The sequence below is a fragment of the Neurospora crassa genome, linkage group VII (genome assembly GCF_000182925.2).
Source record: "Neurospora crassa OR74A linkage group VII, whole genome shotgun sequence".
NCBI classification, from domain to species: domain Eukaryota; kingdom Fungi; phylum Ascomycota; class Sordariomycetes; order Sordariales; family Sordariaceae; genus Neurospora; species Neurospora crassa.
The window spans coordinates 4151865-4170809 of NC_026507.1; the positions used below are offsets into that span (position 1 = coordinate 4151865).

Genomic DNA, 18945 nt, shown 5'->3' on the forward strand with positions numbered 1-18945 from the left:
CTGTAATACTATAGCTCATCGATCGATTGAACTTTAATGTGGATAATGGATTGCAAATTTGAAGAAAGAACTGAGTTGATAGATCGACCTGACTTAGCGGAAAACAGGACCGCATATAACATATTATCGCGTAACTGATGGCATGATAGAGGAGAACTTGAGCCAGTAGGAAGTGGAGGGTATCGAAACTTTAATTGACGGCAAAAAAAAGCAAGCTAGTTAAATACAGGCAGTAAATGCAGAATAGCCCCATCCATTACATATATGGACTAACTCAAGAGATAGGGAAAGGGGTAAACTCGTATGAAACGCAAAAAGAAAGGTCCAGAAAGGCCAAAGCAACCCAGAAAAGAAGGTTTCAAAGTACTGCGGCCATAGCCCACACTGACCAATCGATGATTGCTCTACTGCTGACGCTTATGATCCCCCACATCAGGCCTGTACACTCCATCTTCAACATATGCAGGCGGCAATTCCTCCGTCACTCCATCTGTCTGGGGAGCGTGCGCCGGATGCCCAGGGTACCCAGGCACGACAGGGGCAGTTGACGAAGACGACCCAAACTCCTCATACGAAGGCGGGGGCGGCTCGGAACCATGAGCGTGGGCGGCCTCAGCAGCGGCTTCGGCGGCCTTTGCGCGTGCGGCATCTGATGCTTGGGGCCCGGGAGGGGGCGGTACCGCGCCGGTGGTTTCAGTGGATGGGCCAGCCGAGTTAAGGTCAAGACCGCGGATACCGGAGGTCACGCCGCTAACCTCGGCTGGGCCGCTTCCTGTGTATGTAGAGGCAGGGGGAGGAGGGGGACGGTAAGCATCTGTTGGCTGCTGGTTCAGCGGGGAGAAGTGACCGTGGGCACCGCCGGAATATCCTTGGCCCTGATGTGGCTGTTCGGAGAGGAGCTGGGGGTTGTAGAGGTAGCCTCCTGTTCCCGCGGGCGCTGGGGCGGGACCACCAGCTGGGCCACTAGGAGGCTTACCAGCAGCGTAGTAGCCCTCGGGAGACGGTTCGGACAAAAGCTGGGGTTGGTAAGGCTGCTGTCCCTGACTGGGGTACGGCTGCTGAGCAGGGACAGGCTGGACATGATGCTGCGGGATATGTCCCTGAGGCATGTGTACCGTCTGCTGCTGCTGCGGCTGCTGTCCCGCACCCTGCTGCTGACCCCTCCACCCCTCGGCACCCTTTAGAACCTCACGAAGACCGTTGACGACGGGAGGAGCCGAAACTTCGCCCTTGAGGATCTGCTGAACGGTGACTGGCCTGCCGTAGAAGGCGGCGTTGGCATCCTTGCGTTCGGTGACGACGGTTCCATCGACTTGCACGCCGGCGTAAAAGCCGCGCGACTTGACGTAGCTGTAGACGGGCTTCTTGACGGCCTCGACGAATGGGCTGGGCTTGCGGTTCTTGTTGGCTTGCTTGCCGGCCTCCTCTGGGTGATCCGGGTCGAAGTCGGGATCAACAGGCGGGTTGGTGAACTGGGTGTTGTCCGAGGAAAGGATGGGCTTACCATCGGCCGTTGTTGGCCGCGACGAAGGCTTACCATCCTTACCCTTGCCCTTATCCGTCTTCTGCCCCTGTGGCACGCCCCAATCCAAAGCACCACCGGCGCCCCATGGCCCGGCGGTAACAGCCAGGTCGCTACCCAGGCTGAGACGGGTGCGGGTGAAAGCCTCGAGGGCCTCCTTGGAGTTGATGACAACGACGCAGTCGTAGATGTCCAGACCGACGACAAAACCGGCGCCGATGCTGTGGACGTGGATGCCGGACGGAGGGGACCAGCTGCCGTCGGGGAGGCGGGCGATCAGGACGCCGGAGCCGCTGGCGCCCGTGACTTGGAAGCCGGCGCGAACGGTGGTGAAGATGGCCAACCCTTGAGCCTTGGCGATGACCTTGGAAGGAATGGTGAGGAGAACACGCGACTTTTTCTTGGCAGTGGCAGCGTCAACGGGCTGTGTTTCGACGGGGGGCTTGGAGGCGGTTTCGGCGGCGGTAGGCTCGACCTTGTTGGCGACGGGGAAGGTGGTTTGAGGAGGGGCGGTGGAGGGAGCTGCGTCGCTGTAGATGCCGTCCTCTGGAAGTGACACGATATGGTTAGCGGTCGATGACTACCATAGAAGCGGCGGGAAGGTTGACATACTGCAGAAGCTCCTCAGGATACGAGCGGCCTTCTCGACCTCCTTATCCATGGGGCCTGGCAAGAAAGCCTCGGAGCCCATCTTGTTGGCTAAGGCATTGATGGGAGCGGCAGCCTTGGTTCCCCATCCTGCGAGCTTCTGGCCCCATGAGAGCTTGACCTTTTCGTCTCCAGCCTTGCCAGACGAGGTAGGCCTGGGAGGGAACGGGGGCGGGTGTTCGTCGGTCGGGGTAGCGCCGTAGATGTCTTCCTTGGTGGCATTCGGGGGAGGCGCATATTGGGGATGCGATGGGTTGTAGTCGGGAATGGGCACCTCGTCGGGATGGCGAGGTTGTTGTTGACCCTGGGCTGTAGAGGAAGAGGGAGCTTGGCCGGGAGGAGGGCCGGGAGGGGGAGGAGGGAAGTACTGGGCTTCCAGCTTTCGTTTTTCGTCGTTGCCGCTCATCGTTTATGTGTGTCGCTGTAGGTCCAAGTGTAGATCAAGGGAACCGTGAATATGGTTTGTGGTCAATGGAGGAGAGATGGTGTTGTTGTTATAGGAAGATCAGTCGGGTTGAATGATGCTGTCAGTTGTTGCGGGGTCGGGAATACAGAAGGGGGCTTAGACGTGTAGACTGTTGTTCACTGCGGCGGGATGTGGAATGGTTCAACAAACAAACAACCAAATTACAAATTGAATTTCGTGTTTGATCACTCCATTGAGATTGAATAGTACCCCGATTTCGTAAGCTCTCGTGGTTTGTAGAGATCTAAAACGTATGCTTCTGTTGTTCTCGTGATGGATTGGATTCTGTTGCTGTCCATCAAGGTCCATAGCCATGGCGATAATTGTTAGTGCACAGCTCCCCTAAAGCCCCTCTGTAGTCTCCCGCATACCTTAGAGGTATCAGACGATGGGAGAAGAACTGGTGGGGTGCGTGGCATCTTACGTGGAAGTTGATGTCATTTCTGTGGCTGAGCAGTGGCTGCCTCCCTTGAGCATCCACAAACGGGGGCTTGGCATGCTGTACTGTAACTTAATGGTCTTTGCCCGACAATTCGTTGCCTGCCCGCACAATTCGTCACACCTCGGCTCTCTTCATCGCCTCCAACACCCCATCACATCTTCAACCTGACGACGAAGTCAACGACCGCAGCTGCCTGTGTGATATGTTCAATCCAATTGCTATTGATTGCCTTGCAACATTGGATGGAAACCAGACAACAGACCAGACCAATGAACCCGCAAACGCCATGTCGCCAAAGCTACCTCTAAGTAAGTGAACATGGGGATCGCGGGGCCGAGTCTTCATCACAGTCTTCTCATCCATGGACTTCAACAACCTTGAGCTGGACACTCTACCACATTTGTTTTCCTGGACCATGTCAACATGTGATTGTTGCTTCAATCTACACTTGGATGTCACCTCAATGGACCATGTCTCGGCCTCATAGGTGGAATAATCACCCTCTCGGCAAGCTTTCCCCGCCCATCTCCAGAGTACCATTCTGGCCAAATCCTGACTGGCAAAATGCGGCATCTATATCACGGTGTACTTTCGCACATATAGGCCCGTGTTCGGGTTCAATTGAAGGTAGGTATAAACACCGAGAAATCCCAGACATGTTGACCGATGTGCACTTGACAATGTACCATCACCACTGCTCAACATGAGGCTCGTCGCCATTGTCGCTGGCCTCATCGGCCTCTCTGTCGCCGCTCCCACCAACCAACCTCACGGCGATGCCCTCGACACTCGCGCCCCATGGCCCAACGGCCCCCTTGTAACCTCCGGCCGCTGGATCCGCGATGCCTCGGGTACCAACCTGACCTACGCCGGCGTCAACTGGCCTGGGGCAGCCGATGTCATGATCCCCGAGGGTCTGCAGTACCAGTCCATCGCCACCATTGTGTCCAAGATCAAGAGCCTTGGCATGAACGCCATCCGTCTGACCTTCGCCATTCAAATGGTTGACGAAATTTACTCCAACGGAGGGAAGGATATCACCCTGCAAAAGGCCTTCACCCAGGCCCTCGGGTCGACAAACGGCCCCAAGCTGCTCGACCAAGTCTTAGCCAAGAACCCCCAGTTCACGGCGAGTACTACCCGGCTGCAGGTGTTTGACGCCGTAGCGGCCGAATGCGCAAAGCAGCACATCTTTGTCCATTTGGATAACCATATCTCCAAGGGCATGTGGTGCTGCTCGACTGGCGACGGAAACAGCTGGTGGGGAGACACGTACTTTTCCGCAGCTAACTGGACAAGAGGTCTTGCTTATATGGCTAACCATGTATGTCTCCCTTAAATCCTCCCTTTACCCTGTCATCCTGCTTCCCATTGTTGACACCATCGCGACTCCCAGGGGAAACAATGGACATCCCTCATGTCCATCGGCCTCCGCAATGAACCGCGCGAGCCTACCTCTGGGGCAGCCAAATCCACATACAACTGGCAAACATGGTACACATACATGAAGCAAGGCGCCGAAGCTGTGCACTCCTCGAATCCCGACCTTCTCATCTTCTTGTCCGGCCTGTCCTTCGATACTTTCCTGACGCCTGTCGTCCGGGGCACCGCTTTGACCCCGGGAACCGGCAAGTTCAGCTTCAACGACTTTCCCGGCTACGCCGACAAACTCGTCCTCGAGCTGCACAACTACGAAACCAGTGCCAACAACTGCAACAATCTGCAAAATAACTTGTACAACAATGGATTTGAGGCGTTGACGAGTTCTACGGTAAACCAGTTCCCCGTCATGTTAACCGAGTTTGGGTTCCAGATGGATGCGAGTACGTGGAAGGGGACGTACGCTAGCTGTCTGGCAAGCTATTTGCCCGCACAGAAGGCTGGCTGGTTTATCTGGGTGCTGGCGGGGTCGTATTACATCCGGTCTGGCACGCAGGATTACGACGAGGGATGGGGGCTGCTGACCCATGATTGGAGTACGTGGAGGAGTCCGAGTTATGTCAACGGGGCGTTGATTTCCATGGTCAAGGATACCCTCAGCTAGAGGCTCAGCTAAGCAGCAAATACACTCTGTCCCGTCCAGTTCTTCACGTTCACGCCTCTGCATTTTCCTCCGCCTCCTTTTCAGCCTTATAAGGCTCCTCCTCCACATACACATCCCAATCATACTTTCTCCCCACATGATCCGCTCTCAACTGCTTCTGCCCCCTTCCATACACCTTTTCTCTCGCCGTCCATGCCTCCGCTCCTTCATGTGCTTGCTCCGGATATAGGCCCCGTCTCCTCAACTCCGGCACCAATAACTCCACCACCTCTTCAAACGTCCCAGGCGTCGTCACATACGCGACATTAAACCCATCAACATCTGCCTCCCTCACCCATCTTTCCATCTCATCTGCCACCTGCTCCGCCGTCCCCACCGCCACAGGCCCCAGACCACCAATTGCTGCTCGTTCCGCTACTACGCGCGGCGTCCATTTAGGCACCTCTTCCGAAGGAGTGGTGAAGTTATCCAGAATCGACAGATCTTATTCTTCTCCTTGGAATCCGACGCCGAAATCTCCTGATCCAGATCCTCAAACTGACTAATATCAATCCCCGTCCATCCAGCAAAGAGGACCAATCCACCAATGACGCTGGCGTTTTTGCGCGCTTCTTCATACTTGGCTAGTGCCTCCTCTTCCGTGCGGCCAACAATGGGAGTAAAGGTCGCGAACACCTTCAAACTAGCAGGATCGCGACCTTTTTGTCGCGCCAACTCTCTCAGCTTTTGGACTTTGGGTGCCAAAACCGAGGGAGAATGGGAAGATACAAAGACTGCCTCTGCGTGAGTTGTCGCGAACTCGGAGCCCGCTGAGGAGGTGCCAGCTTGGAAGAGGAACGGGGTGCGTTGCGGGGAGGGCGGGACGATGTGCGGGGTGGACAGTTGGAAGTATTTCCCGGAATGGTTGATTTGCCGGATTTGCGAGGGGTCACTGTAGATGTCAGAGGATGGGGAGAGTTGGATGGCGGAGGGGGTCCAGGAGGCGTTCCAGAGTCTGAAGTTGGGCAGGTGCGTCAGTAATGGCATCCAATATCGAGGGGAAGAGAAAGAGTAAGAGGACAGAGAAAAGGGGGAAACGTACTTGTACAACACCCTCAAGTACTCGTCAGCCTGCTCGTACCGCTGATCATGTTCGATGGGGTTGTCGAGCCCGATAGCCTTGAATGCGCTCTTCTTCCAACTCGTCACGATGTTCCAACCAATTCGGCCTTTGGTCAAATGATCAAGCGTCGAGAACCGCTTCGCCAGCAAGAAGGGAGGCTCGAAGGAAGTGGAAGCCGTGATACCAAAGGCGAGATTTTTCGTAACGGCCGCCATTGCGGAAATGGGCTGTTCAGAACTGCTGTTAGCGGTGTCTTCTTGTCGGAGGAATCTACATCCATGTTGCAATATCCACGTTCGATATGGCCGCGGCACCACGAAGGGGAAAAAAAAGGGGGGAACAAGGAACAAAAAAGAGAGGCCAAAAAATATTGGTAGTTGGTCAATGATACCCAAAGGCATCCCCTCGTCGGTCACAGCTCGACCTCGTCAGCCCAGGAGACTTAATGTTGCAATCATATAGACTACAGGCGTGCCTGAGCAATAGTTGTGTCGAAAGCTGCCACCACAAGGACTCGAACCCGTGGCGTTTTGAGCGGGAATCAATATGGGTGTTACGGGGTGCGTAATACCAGCTGCCGCTCGACCAACTACCCGTTGGTTGTTGGAGAATCTCCTTGGGACGGGACCCTATATGGAACCTGGGACGAAGCGAGGGTGCTGGTGCCTTTGGTTGGGGGCTCGACTGGATGCGTGCCTTCCCGTCCTTTGACTGTTGACGGCTGTCATCCGATGTTGGCGGATCTTCCTCACCATTCTTTCCTTCTTTTCGTTACGTCTACGATTCTTCACCCCTTCCTCCATTCTCAGTCTCCTTCTTTCCTCCCATGGACTTCCACTTCCCCATTATTGAACACGGTTTGAGAAAGAAACAACTTACAATAATGGGATCCCCCACCGGCCACTGTGCCCCCCTCCTCACGCACTCATCCAAGCTGCCCTCGTACGTATCATACCCGCCATACGTATCCGCCAAGAAAAGCGCGTTGATGCCTCCCTTTTCCAAGAGTTTGGCCAGGTTGATCCAATAGTCAAGCGACTCGAACTTGGTGGTGGAGCGGTCAGACGGGTCCTTCCATTGCCCTGGTGAAAGATGGCCGGGGGTGAACATGTCGAAGGCGTTGAGGAGGATTTGTTTCTTCGGGATCTGGGTGGTGCCATTGGCCGTAGGGGGTTCGTGTGTGTTGGTCATGTTGGGTGGTCGTGAGGCGGCTGTTAGTGAGTGGGTTTCAATGATGACAAAAGCGTGGAAAGTTTAAAAGTTGAGGATGACTTTCACCGCCTTGAAGGATGATGCTGACACTTTGATGTCAACAGCTGTCGTTCCGTTGAGGACTCAGCTCTTTGGAGGGTTCGGACCCTTCATATATCAGGCCCAACCCTTGCTCACGCTATTATTGCCGCGATCACAGTCGGGATGTCGACAGTACCTCGGATCACAGTCCCGTGCGGGGGTGCATGTTGTCATCAAGGGGTGGATGGTGCCATGCAGATGGTACTAGAGGTATTGCATCAGATCACCACCCCTGAATGCCACGCTTGTCATGTCATCGGTTTGGTCAAGACGAACCATCTACGGATCCCGCCGTTCGTCGTACAGTCTTACGGACAGAGATTGATGTCATTGGACAGGTCAACCCAAGGAGGTTCACGATCGTGTTTCTGTTTATCCATCGACAGCCAAATCACCGAAGTCTCCGTATCATGGTCTATCGACTTGGCGGGTCGCCTCTACAAAGCTTCGGCTTCTCCAGTGTGTTCTAACCACACTTCCCGAAGTCACATTCACCTCCTCTTGTCTCTTCTCCGAATTCAAAGCCGCAGTGATTTCAGTTTCCGCACTCTGTTCAGTATCATCCGTGTGTTCACTGTATCAAAATCTGTTAGCTTGGCTCTTTCAACTTCCACTGACAACAACTTACTTTGATCTCTTCAGAGCAACATTCAAGAACTGAGCCGTAATGATCAAGCAAACGGCATTCGCCAAGACGAACGAGTACCCCTTCTTGAACTGGGGTGCCTCCTTGGTCGGAAACGTCAAAAGCTGCGTCCAGGCGGTCGTGCTCTGCGCAACCGTGTTCAGCAACACTATTGCAAACGACCTTTCTGCCGATGACTTCCCCATAATGGCATTAATCCATCCGTACAACACCGCCGACATGGCCACGGAAGAGTACGTTGTCATGAAGGCGAACCACAGCGCCGACTCGGGCACGTTCCAGATGACCAGAATGACGAGGCCGATGATGTTCCAGACATGAGCAATCGTAATCGCCCACGCCGGGCCGACCACCAAGTCCGAGATGAAGCAGATCAACAAGACATAAAAGATGCCAATTGCGGGACTGATGGTACCCAGCTCGTTGACCTTGGACTGGCTGTACCGTCCCAGGCTCTTCAGCCATAACAAGTAGCCTCCAGCCGAGTAGTTCAAGCTCCCGTTCCAGAAGAAGATGTCCAGCATCAGCAACGCCCAAAACTTCCAGTTGTTCGCCAGGCTCTTGAGCGTGCCGAGTTTGAACTTTGGATGTACGACCGAATGCCCCACCCTCGCCAATCTCTCTTTCGCAATCTGCACGTCCTCGTCCTTTAAAAACCACTTGTTCGGGTTCTCTGGCGTGCCGGGCAAAATGAAGTACCCCAAAATTCCCACGGGAATGGTGACGAGCGCGCAAATGATGTACATCCACCGCCACCCCGCCAGTCCGTTTACACCCTCCAACCTCGATGACGCCCCAGACTGGATCAATCCCGCAGTCAACGTCCCTAGCGTCAACCCAGTATAGAACACGCCTCCCCTCCTGCTAATCTCATCCCCGCGATACCAGCTTCCAAAGATGTAATGGATAGCCGCGTAGAACGCGGCTTCGAACCAGCCGATTAAGAACCGGTAGGCGGCCATCTGACCAAAGGAGTTGGCGCGGTATTGGGCCAAAGTGAAAAAGCCCCAAGCAATGTCGAGGAAGGGAATGGTCCAGTGCATGGGCAAGTAGGTGAAGAGGAACATGAAGGGGATCTGGCCGACGACAGCGCCGACGGTGTAGAGCGTTTGCAGCTGGACGAGCTCATTGCCGTGGAAACCGAGGTCTTCTTTGAGGCCGGCCACGTAGGCGTTGTCTGTGAGGGGGAAATACCTTGGTGTTAGCTGGACTTCGCTGTCCTTGATGGGCTGGAGAAGAGATTGAAAGAAGGCAGGAAGGAATAACGCACTGAGATTTGCCTGGTCAATGTACTTGATCCAGTAGGCAAGGAAGGCGTAAGGGACGATGAGCAGGTCGAGCTTCATGATGAGGCGCCGCTCGCGAGGGGTGTCGCTGTCAGCGAACCATTTGATGTGGTACCACTTCCGCTTGACGGTGTCGAATTGGTGGTGGACTGCCATCGATGTGTTGGGTCAAGCTCTTTCCGAACTCTGATGTCGAGGTAGGACAGACAGGAAGAACGACTTGGTCACCTTCCAAAGCGGAACCAGTCGGCACAGGGACATCAACAAGGTTGGAGGTACTTCTTTTTAAACATGCCTTTGCGACGGAGCGCGGGATACATCAAGAACTACCTGTCTACGAGACGCCAAGTGTTCCTGCCACGCAGGCTGATAACACCATAACACCGGGTGTGCACCGACGGGACGGATGACCCCTGGGACCCTGACATGATAGATGGTGCGCAGCCTCGACCTGACACTACCGTACGCCCAGCGCGAGGAACTGGATTGTGCAAAGACCAAGCAATTGCGGCACAAAGGGACCTGCACGGTTTGTTTGAGCCATGGTCGTCCTCAATTCAGATCAGGGCCAGCCATGTGGATTCTGTCGAGCTGTACTTCCATTCGCTAGCCCTACAGAGACGAACCTCCGAAGGCACTAGTAAATCTTTGTGACTTTCACATACCCAAACTGCTCGTCACCGCTCGAGTGTCTCCATGTCGCCCAAAGCCAAGAAACGGAAACAGCGAAGTACGGGATTTGCAGGTTGAAGCGTGGGATGTCGCAAGCACTAGTCATCATCACGTACCCATTTCATATCACGTACATCATTGGATACCTGCCACAGTAGGCGGTACGTAGCACCGTTGTCAATGCCCATCGAAGAGTTGTTGAAGGAACAATGGTTGTTTGTTGCAGTGACGGAGGGGACGTTCCAGCCCCTGGAGAAGAGTAGGGTGGGGGTCCGGGTTAGGGTTTCCCGAAGCGGCCCCTCCGACTTTCTTTTACTCACACTTGCCGTGGACACTCGCCTTTGTTGTCGCCATTTGGGTAATTATCGCAGTACAAACAACCCCGCATGAAAAGGATACCACTGGGCAATTTTGAGTCCAGCCGATTTCTCGAGTTCCCTTTTGTTGAATCCAAAGAAGACCGCTAACAAATGACACCTTATCCAGCAACATCAACCAGGATAAGACCAAGTGGGTCCCCATCACCTTCGCCAACACCACCAGTCCCAAGGTACCAAGATGGCGTCATCCAACCTCCACCTTACCTCAGACACGCTCAAGACGCGATCAGCATCCTGTCAGCCCTGGTCCAGCAACCCGAGACTATTACGACCACCGGTCATCGGAGGAGCATTCAATGGGGGTTACAGACACCCAAAAGCCCGGATTGGCAACGCGGCAGCAAGTCATCTTTGCCGACCATCGACCCCGTACATGGTGTTATGCTACGAAGGCTTGACGTGCTTTTGGGGGAACCTCCAGAAATGGCACGAGATGGAACGATACACCGCGGATACGGTACTATCAGAAACAACATGCATGGCGATAACGCGCCAGTTTGGGCAATACATAGGCTCAGAAGAGGGGGAGTGATGGCGATGAAGCAGGGTCGATGATGTGATGCCGCCGCATGGTGTGAGGTCGTGACATGGATTTGACTCTCGCATGGAGGCAGGACACAAACAAATACTTCGTGGAGTTGTTGTTGTGTCCGTGTCCTTGTGCTTTGTTCGTTTCTTTGCGGAAAAGGAGAAGCTGCAACATCCAGGTTACCTGCTCAAATTTACAATGGCAAGAACAACAACAGAAGCAAACGTGAACGGCGAAGTCGTAACCGTGGTCGACAAGCTGGGTGAACTCTCAGTGTCAGAAGAGGAAGTTACAAGTGAGCCCAGCGCGCCGGGTACCCCAGAGACTTCAGTCAGCTCTCAACCTCAGTACAGCTTCGTCCCGTTTGAGCCACATCCAGGATACCCCAAGTCTCGCATCAGTCTCGTGAACAGGTTCATTGACCAACCACGAGAACTCCGAGTTGCTGTTATCGGTGGTGGTCTTTCTGGTGTTCTTGCCGGTGTTTTGCTTCCGGCCAAGGTCCCCAACATCAAGTTGACCATCTATGAGAAGAACTACGACTTTGTGAGTAAACCATCAGCTCTTCTTCCCGCTCACTGAGTATCTCAGCTAACACAAGATCAGGGAGGTACTTGGCTCGAAAATGTTTACCCCGGAGTGCGATGTGACATACCCTCCCACGTCTACCAGTCAACCTTTGAGCCCAAGCTTGACTGGAGCGATCAGTTCGCTGGCGGGGCCGAGATTCGGGACTACTGGCAAAGCGTAGCAAAGAAGCACAATGTATACCGGTATGCACGCTTCCATACCAAGGTCGAAGGCCTCAACTGGAACGACACCGAATCCGTCTGGGAAGTAACCATCAAGAACCTTCAAACCGGGAAGACAATCACCGAAAAGGCGGACAGCGTTATCACTGCCATCGGCCGCTTCAACGCCTGGAAGCTTCCCAGCTACCCCGGCATCGCTGAGTATAAGGGCGTCCTCCGACATGCCTCACACTGGGACCCGTCCTTCGACCCTTCTGGCAAGGCCGTCGCTGTCATCGGCAACGGCGCCAGCGGTATCCAGCTCGTCGCAAACCTCCAACCTTCGGTTGCCCGGCTGGACCACTACGTCCGCAATCCGACCTGGATCGCGGCTTCCTGGGCAGGTGACGTCCGGCAGGCCGGGCCTCAGCCCTACTCAGACGAGCAGATTGCTCTCTTCAAGTCTGATCCAGACGCCTACCTCAAGTTCCGCAAGGAAATGGAAGACAAATACTGGCGCCGCTTCAACGCTTTCTTCCGCGGTAGCAAAGACAGCACCGAACTGCGTGAGCGCTTCACGCAAATCATGCACGAGCGTCTCGCCAAGAAGCAGGAGCTAATCGAGCACATTGTGCCCGACTTCTCACCCAACTGCCGCCGCTTGACGCCTGGTCCCGGTTACCTTGAAGCCATCTCTGAGCCCAATGTGGAGTACATCCGCACGCGCATCCGCCGCTTCACTGAAACCGGCATCGAAACTGAAGACGGCAAGGAGCGGAAGGTGGACGCCATCTTCTGCGCCACGGGCGCCAACGTCTCGCAGGTTATCCCCTTCCCTGTCATTGCCAAGGGCAAGAACCTCCAGGATGCGTGGAATCCCGAGCTCAAGGGCAAGAGCGACGAGCACCACGGCTTCCCCTACACTTACCTCGGCGTGGCCACGCCCGGGTTTCCGAACCTGTTCTTTTTGCAGGGACCGCACGGCACGGGACCGAGCGGGACTGTCCCACATAGCGCCGAGACACAGCTTACGCTGCTGGCAAAGATCCTACGGAAGCTGGGAAGGGAAGGCATCAAGAGCATTGTCCCTTCCAGAAAAGCAGCAGATGACTTTGTCGAGTACTCGGATGCCTTCTTCTCTTCTACTGTGTTGACTGATAACTGCAGCTCTTGGTACAACGGCGGCAGGCCGGGGGCGAGGATTCATGGTATTTGGCCCGGGTCAGCGGGGCATTTGACGGTGGTGAGACAGCATCCCAGGTGGGAGGATTGGGAGTATGAGTATCTCGGGGAGACGGGTAATAGGTTTCAGTGGTACTTGGGCAATGGGTGGACGAGCAGGGAGGCGGATCCGCAGTCGGATATGACACCTTATTTGAGGAGGCCAGGGGAAAAGGTGGAGTTGAGGGATGTGCATGAGAGTTGGTGGAATTTGCCATGATTTTCTGTGTTGCTGGTTTTTTTGGGTTCCTTTTACGAGGAAACAGTCTTCGACTTTCTACGCGTTTGGTGAACAAGAGAATGGCCGCTTGTGTGAAGTCGCTAGTGCAATCCGAGTGGAGTTGTACAGCTTGCCAGGGCTTCACAGTCTCGAAGTTTCAAGCTCCAAGATGAGCAAGTGCACATGATGATCAGGCAGATACGGTACGGAGGTACGACCAGCTTCTTGCTGCATCCAATGAGTCTTGATCTCGGGGAAATGGCGCCCCATGGGTGAAAAGAAACGGCCAGCAATCAGGTAGGTCGGGTCTAGACAACAATTTGACCCCCACCAACAGCTCGACCACTTCCGGAATCCTTGCCGTTCAGCACATGCATGCATCTAGCGCCGTCGAGGTGTTTTGTACATAAAAGCCAAGCAATCTGTTCCGCGAAAAAGACATCCTTTGGTCCATTGAGGTTTACAGTCTCGAGTTTCAGGGTCCAGATGAGCTCCCGACCCCCAACAATAACACCATCACACATCGCTTCCACCAAATACGGAATCCTATCTGCAAATCACAATCGAAATCCTGCAATCCACGATCTTCGAGGCACTCCAGCACATCTTTGACCCAGTCTCATGGTGAAAGAGGCGGAAAGGGTACCGGTCCTCACCCTGATAAAGCTGAATCGCTATTGCGTGCTCCCGCGGCATCTTTGCAACACGGTTGACCAATCCTTCTAGGGCGGATTTGCATCGTCTACGATTGCGAGCCACACATCTTGGCGAGCTGATCTCTCCGATTTTACGGAGACGGCACCCAGATGAACTATGATAAGCTGTACCATCAACCAGACCCTGGACTTTCAGTGGTCTGCAACGTGAAGTCCGTAATTCACAATCAGAGTGGGATTGTAGCTCATTGTTGGTGATGCAACATGGACTGGCACGAGTTTCTTGCCTGCATTATACAGCAGTCGAGGAAAAGAAGTAGTGGTAGAGGTAGGGAAGTGATAGGAGGAAAAGATAAATACTTCATTGTGATGTCACATCTCACATACCAAGCTACACCTCGGCTTTTGTCTTTACAGCATTGGTTGAAGCTTTCGTCCTGATTTTGTGTCACCTCCAAGAACAGACTTCAAACAGCACATCGGACGACCAGATACACAACGTCGACAAGATGCATGTAGTATCCTCCGGTCCCCCGGACGAGTTCCCATCCGGCTTGCCGCACAGGGATACGCACACAAGTGAAGTCGAACCACCAAAAGATCAGCAACATCCAGGTATGTCCATTGTCCAGTTGAAGCTCCATCCATTTGTCTCTTCGACATCAATGGGAACGGAACATTGACTGTACCTTACAGTAAAATGGTACCGGTCATCAATGTTCAACGTGACCATCGTCGGTGTCTGCAGTTTCGCATGCCCCGGCATCTGGTCCGCCATGAACTCACTCGGCGCCGGCGGAGCCGCTTCTCCTAATCTCATCAACGCCGCCAACGCCATTACTTTCAGTCTCATGGTCCTCTCCAGCTACCTGTCCAGTGCGTTGATGTACTTTGTTGGTGTCAAGGGCGCTTTGATCTTTGGCTGGCATGTCCTTCCAACCTTCTCCCCACCACCGTCCATCACTCTCGATCTACTAACACAGGCACTCACCACAGCATCGGTTACGCCCCCTTTGCCGCCGGCCTCTACACCAACAACCGCTACGGAAACGAATGGTTTGTCCTCCTCGGTGCCGCCCTCTGCGGTATCTCGGCTGGCGTCTTCTGGGCCGCCGAAGCATCCATCGCCATTGCCTACCCTGAGCCTTGGAACAGAGGGAAAGCTTTGGGTTACTGGCTCTCCTTCAAGCTCTTCGCTCAGATGCTGGGCGGTGCCATCAACTTCGGTCTCAACGCCAACAATGACCGAGCCGGCCAGGTCTCATACACGGTGTTTCTAGTATTCATTGCCATCCAAGCTTCTGGCCCCTTCATCGGCTTCTTGCTCAATAGTCCTGACAATGTAGAACGGAAGGACGGCAAAAAAGTGGACTTGACGATCACTCAGAATCCGTGGAGGGAGATCAAAGCCACCACCAAACTCTTCTTCACCAAAAAGTTCCTCCTCCTTCTCCTCTGGATCGGCAATGCCGTCTTCTCGGAGTCCGTCTTCTTCACCTACCTGGCCATGTGGTTTTCAGTCCGTTCGCGAGCCCTGGGATCCTTGATGTCGGGCATTGTTCCTGTCATTGCCGGAAACATCTTGGGATACTGGCTTGATCGGGGTAGCATCTCGCTCAAGGTCAGGAGCAGAGTGGCCTTCTGGACGCTGGTGATCTTCCAGGGTGCATGGTGGACGTGGGCGACGGTGTTGGTAACGAGATTCAAGGAGACAAAGCCAACTTATGATTGGGCGACGCCCGGATTTGGAGCGGCGTTTGGGGTGTTTATCTTTTTGGCTGTCAGCTTCCAGCTCAATTATCTGTTTTCGTGAGTCTTCTTTCCACCCAAGTTCTTGTTGACGTTGTGGTTGAAGTAGGTACACTAACACCTGCACAGATACTTCATCGTCCACAACATCGCCGAGAGCGATGAGGAGATCATTCGCTATGCTGCGCTCCTCCGCGGTACTGAGTCCGCTTGGCAGGCCCTCAGCTACGGACTGGAGTCTTTGACATTGTTCACTGCAACTGGCGGCGTGTATATGAGCTTTGTCATATGGGCAGTGGCTATCTACCCTGCTTGGCACCTGCTAAGACACTTTGGCGTTCATACCTCTAGGCCCTTGGCGGGCGATGATTCATATTCGGCAAGTATCGAACGAGTGAAAGAGAAGGGCGCGATTAGTTCGGCAACAAGCTCGGGAGATGAGGCCGGCAATGAGAGTACGAGCAAGGCGTAAAGGAGGGGAAGAGAAAATTTGAAGTTAAGGGTCCATGTTCGCATGGAGGCGATATCAGTTCAGTTTCAGTTACAATTTGAACAAGTCATCCATTCCCTCCATGTTGAGTCTGCCGTTGCAACATTTGCAGGTACAAATCGGGTACTCACGCAGCTTTTGAGGCTCAACTACTGTATCTCACAGACACAAGAGACTGGAAGTGAAAGTTAAGGATTCGGGTACTCGGGAGTGACATGCCTAGAGGTACCTAGAGGTACCCCGACACTTCAACTGGAAGAAAAACTCAAGGGAATCGAGTGGCAAGAATATAGTAGGGACCAGTATCTCTTTCAGAACCGTACAGAAAATGGTATTCGAGATGATGGAAAGTAAAATCGCTATAATCTCGACAGTTACTAGAGGTATTAGTTTGAACTCAGATTACATCCTCCCCAGCCTATTCAGCAACCCTGACAACCAGTTTCCCACCACTAATCTCCCCCTTTCTCATCCTATCTAGCCCCCTATTAATACTACCGAGCCCCTGCTCAACATCGATGATTTCGGGCGCCTTCACCAACCCTTCAGCCAACAACCTCTCCAACCATTGGCATAACGCCCCGCCCACCTGTGGAATTTCATGAAACAACTTGATTGGTACCGTATGGAACATCGTTTCCTCAGGTGCTTGCTGCTTTGGGAGGCCTGTAAGACCAATCAGATGCGCACCCAGGAGGATCTCCTCTTTAGGTGTGCCAGGTGGGGATGGTGGCTGCTCGCCGGCTGGTAAAGGAGGAGAGTCGACGTTATCGGGAGAAAGGGCGTGAAGCAGCGAAGTAGCAGATTCCCGACCACGGGTGTCCACGCCAAAGCGAAGTTTGCCCTTCAAATTCTGGCGGATAATCTGCACCGCCCTTTCGGGGTCGTGGCTGTCCACCAGCAAGTCGGCCTTGAGTACTTCATGGTTACTTAGCCTCAAGCCGTGCTTAGCTTTATCAACAATCGTAACAACCTTCAGTCCGGCGAGCTTAGCTAACTGGATCGTCAGGTTGGCACTCGTCGAGCTTCCACCCCACACGGCGACCCAATCCCCAGCTTTGGCTCTCTCATGAAAACGAATCCCGTCTAGGCATTCAGAGCGGATATCTTCTGCTAGAGACTCTTGTGAAACGGATGAGCGGAGGAGGGAGAAGAGATCGGGACCGGAGAGGATAGAAGAGAAGTTGACGCCCATACACACGCCTAGGGAAAGGGCGGCGGCGACGAAGGCCACACCGAGAGTCGAACCCTCTTCAAGGGAGAGGGAGGGTGGGATGCGGACGGTGTTGTAGTCGAAGGAGATGACGTATTGCTGGTAGGCGGCTTTGCGGAGGTCGCGGTAGTCGGTGGAGATGGCGAGGACCTATGGTTATTAGCTAGGTACCTGATGAAAGTATGGCATGAGATAAAATGGGAAGGGGCGGAAGTGAGAAGAGGTAAGATGAAGGGAAGTGACAGGTGAGCTGATATGAAATGAAGTGACCTACTCGATCCCTTGGCTTCAACCTCGACTCTTTCCTGGAAGTTTGAACAACTTCACCTGCCAACTCACGACCAGAGATGTATGGTAGTTCAGGAATGGCAAAGTTGAAGTCACTTCATGATTGTCAGCAGTCGGTTCCCTCCAGCCCCCAACGTGGAACAACGTAAAGAAACTCACGGTGCCTTCCAATCAATGGGATTGAGTCCAATGGTCTGTGTCCTCACAAGTACATCGTGCTCCCCCTCCAACTTTGGGACGGGATAGTCCTCTGTCAGCTGGTATGGTTGCTTTGCCCCGTGCAGCAAGAGCACTGTCTGCTTCTCTGGCGTTGGTAGAGGCTCCATGTCTGTGGTACTGATGCCGTGGTTGCCGCTGCCGAGGGGAATGGCGTCTTCTGGTAGTTGTCCTTGCTGTTCAACGTATTGTGCCTGCGGTAGCTGACTGTCTTTCGTAGATGACGAACTGTTTTTGCCGAGCTTCTTCAGTGACAAACGTTTGATGAAAGACATGATGTTGCTCAAGTTGCCGTATGAGATGCTTGCGTCATCCAGGATCGAAGTGTACCTCTAGCGATCGAGCGGTGTTCAAGTAGTGCGTCGAAGTACAAGACTGGTACTTGGGTGACTTCAGGCTCGTTGTTTCTGGCTTGCTAACTGGCTGGACTCTGGCAAACAACATCAACGGTCGAAAGTAACGAATATATAACCCTTCTGAAGCCAAGGGAAACTTCGCAGGTTCTTCCAGAAGGGAATTAAGCACCGCTTGACCAAATCGAATTCGCGACACACACTCCGGATGATCTCTGTCAAGTGCCTGACAACCCGGCTGAGCGTTGGATTGCGCCATCTCGGTCGGATTCGACTCAATTGAGCGATATGTGTATCCCTGGTGAGAGCCAAAGCTGTCCTGCCGTTAGACAATCACCACGCCCTGTTGCCCACCATGACGGTGGCTCTTTGCAGCTCATCTACTCACTCTGGTATAGAGGTGGGAGGGACCATGGACCCCCACTCTTGCTCGCCAACGATAGAACGGGTACCGATAATCGGGAGCAGGTGCAACCAGTCGCATGCGATGTGGACTGCAGACTACAGGGTGTCCTGTGCTCGGCGATGCTGTGCAAGCGCAAAGGAGGGAACGCGGCGATGGCTGTCAATGTCATTGTCCCGTCGGTGGCGCCAATCCCTCGGGTATCAGTACAAACATGCTATTTCCGCCGCAGTGGGTTTAGATGTACATGATGGTGCTGGCCATGGGTTGGGGCGGGCTGTAGTGTCAGGAACAATGAAGCACTTGGGCGAGAGGTCGGGGTAGCTGCGGTTGCTGATGAGCACCATCCCCGCGTCAATCACGCAATCGCGGGCA

General features: G+C 53.9%; 7 protein-coding genes and 1 non-coding gene across 8 annotated transcripts; 4 read left to right on the forward strand and 4 right to left on the reverse strand.

The window, feature by feature from the left end:
• Nucleotides 1-40: 40 nt before the first annotated feature.
• On the reverse strand, nt 41-2995 carry NCU05881 (DUF500 and UBA/TS-N domain-containing protein). The gene is made up of 2 exons (XM_954779.3): nt 2135-2995; nt 41-2068 (listed from the first exon to the last, which is right to left on the reverse strand). The coding sequence occupies exons 1-2, from the start codon at nt 2574-2576 to the stop codon at nt 405-407; spliced, it is 2106 nt and encodes a 701-aa protein (XP_959872.1). The 5' UTR covers nt 2577-2995; the 3' UTR covers nt 41-404.
• Nucleotides 2996-3197: 202 nt separating this feature from the next.
• NCU05882 (cellulase) lies at nt 3198-6634 on the forward strand. Its single transcript, XM_954780.2, has 2 exons — nt 3198-4402; nt 4475-6634. The coding sequence occupies exons 1-2, from the start codon at nt 3782-3784 to the stop codon at nt 5120-5122; spliced, it is 1269 nt and encodes a 422-aa protein (XP_959873.1). The 5' UTR covers nt 3198-3781; the 3' UTR covers nt 5123-6634.
• On the reverse strand, nt 5172-7415 carry NCU05883 (xenobiotic compound monooxygenase; the record flags this gene model as incomplete). The annotated part of the gene is made up of 4 exons (XM_011396914.1): nt 5172-5605; nt 5665-6116; nt 6204-6451; nt 7104-7415. 4 exons carry the CDS (start codon nt 7413-7415, stop codon nt 5172-5174), a joined length of 1446 nt encoding a protein of 481 aa, XP_011395216.1.
• Nucleotides 7416-7925: 510 nt separating this feature from the next.
• On the reverse strand, nt 7926-9605 carry NCU05884 (MFS transporter Seo1; the record flags this gene model as incomplete). Its single annotated transcript, XM_954782.2, has 3 exons — nt 7926-8091; nt 8146-9340; nt 9434-9605. The coding sequence occupies 3 exons, from the start codon at nt 9603-9605 to the stop codon at nt 7926-7928; spliced, it is 1533 nt and encodes a 510-aa protein (XP_959875.2).
• A 621-nt stretch (nt 9606-10226) lies between these two features.
• NCU05885 (flavin-binding monooxygenase) lies at nt 10227-13634 on the forward strand. Its single transcript, XM_954783.2, has 2 exons — nt 10227-11576; nt 11637-13634. Exons 1-2 carry the CDS (start codon nt 11106-11108, stop codon nt 13200-13202), a joined length of 2037 nt encoding a protein of 678 aa, XP_959876.2. The 5' UTR covers nt 10227-11105; the 3' UTR covers nt 13203-13634.
• Nucleotides 13587-14293, forward strand: NCU14144. The gene is made up of 2 exons (XR_897985.1): nt 13587-13844; nt 13929-14293. It is a non-coding gene; the product is annotated as a ncrg27 (non-coding RNA).
• Nucleotides 14294-14367: 74 nt separating this feature from the next.
• Nucleotides 14368-16079, forward strand: NCU05886 (DUF895 domain membrane protein; the record flags this gene model as incomplete). The annotated part of the gene is made up of 4 exons (XM_954784.2): nt 14368-14473; nt 14555-14744; nt 14855-15667; nt 15737-16079. The coding sequence occupies 4 exons, from the start codon at nt 14368-14370 to the stop codon at nt 16077-16079; spliced, it is 1452 nt and encodes a 483-aa protein (XP_959877.2).
• A 368-nt stretch (nt 16080-16447) lies between these two features.
• Nucleotides 16448-18865, reverse strand: NCU05887 (oxidoreductase). Its single transcript, XM_954785.2, has 4 exons — nt 18556-18865; nt 17758-18481; nt 17585-17693; nt 16448-17460 (listed from the first exon to the last, which is right to left on the reverse strand). Exons 2-4 carry the CDS (start codon nt 18087-18089, stop codon nt 16516-16518), a joined length of 1386 nt encoding a protein of 461 aa, XP_959878.1. The 5' UTR covers nt 18090-18481; nt 18556-18865; the 3' UTR covers nt 16448-16515.
• Between the last annotated feature and the right edge of the window lie 80 nt (nt 18866-18945).

What these genes read in the sequence shown, in the direction of transcription:
- NCU05881 (XM_954779.3), bottom strand. Translation starts at nt 2,576, where the DNA reads ATGAGCGGCAACGACGAAAAACGAAAGCTGGAAGCCCAGTACTTCCCT. An exon ending in TATCCTGAGGAGCTTCTGCA is followed by an intron (nt 2,069 to 2,134) that starts GTATGTCAACCT and finishes TGTCACTTCCAG; the next exon opens with AGGACGGCATCTACAGCGAC.
- NCU05882 (XM_954780.2), top strand. Translation starts at nt 3,782, where the DNA reads ATGAGGCTCGTCGCCATTGTCGCTGGCCTCATCGGCCTCTCTGTCGCC. An exon ending in TTGCTTATATGGCTAACCAT is followed by an intron (nt 4,403 to 4,474) that starts GTATGTCTCCCT and finishes CGCGACTCCCAG; the next exon opens with GGGAAACAATGGACATCCCT.
- NCU05885 (XM_954783.2), top strand. Translation starts at nt 11,106, where the DNA reads ATGGAGGCAGGACACAAACAAATACTTCGTGGAGTTGTTGTTGTGTCC. An exon ending in ATGAGAAGAACTACGACTTT is followed by an intron (nt 11,577 to 11,636) that starts GTGAGTAAACCA and finishes ACACAAGATCAG; the next exon opens with GGAGGTACTTGGCTCGAAAA.
- NCU05887 (XM_954785.2), bottom strand. Translation starts at nt 18,089, where the DNA reads ATGTCTTTCATCAAACGTTTGTCACTGAAGAAGCTCGGCAAAAACAGT. An exon ending in CCCATTGATTGGAAGGCACC is followed by an intron (nt 17,694 to 17,757) that starts GTGAGTTTCTTT and finishes ACAATCATGAAG; the next exon opens with TGACTTCAACTTTGCCATTC. An exon ending in GGTTGAAGCCAAGGGATCGA is followed by an intron (nt 17,461 to 17,584) that starts GTAGGTCACTTC and finishes TAATAACCATAG; the next exon opens with GTCCTCGCCATCTCCACCGA.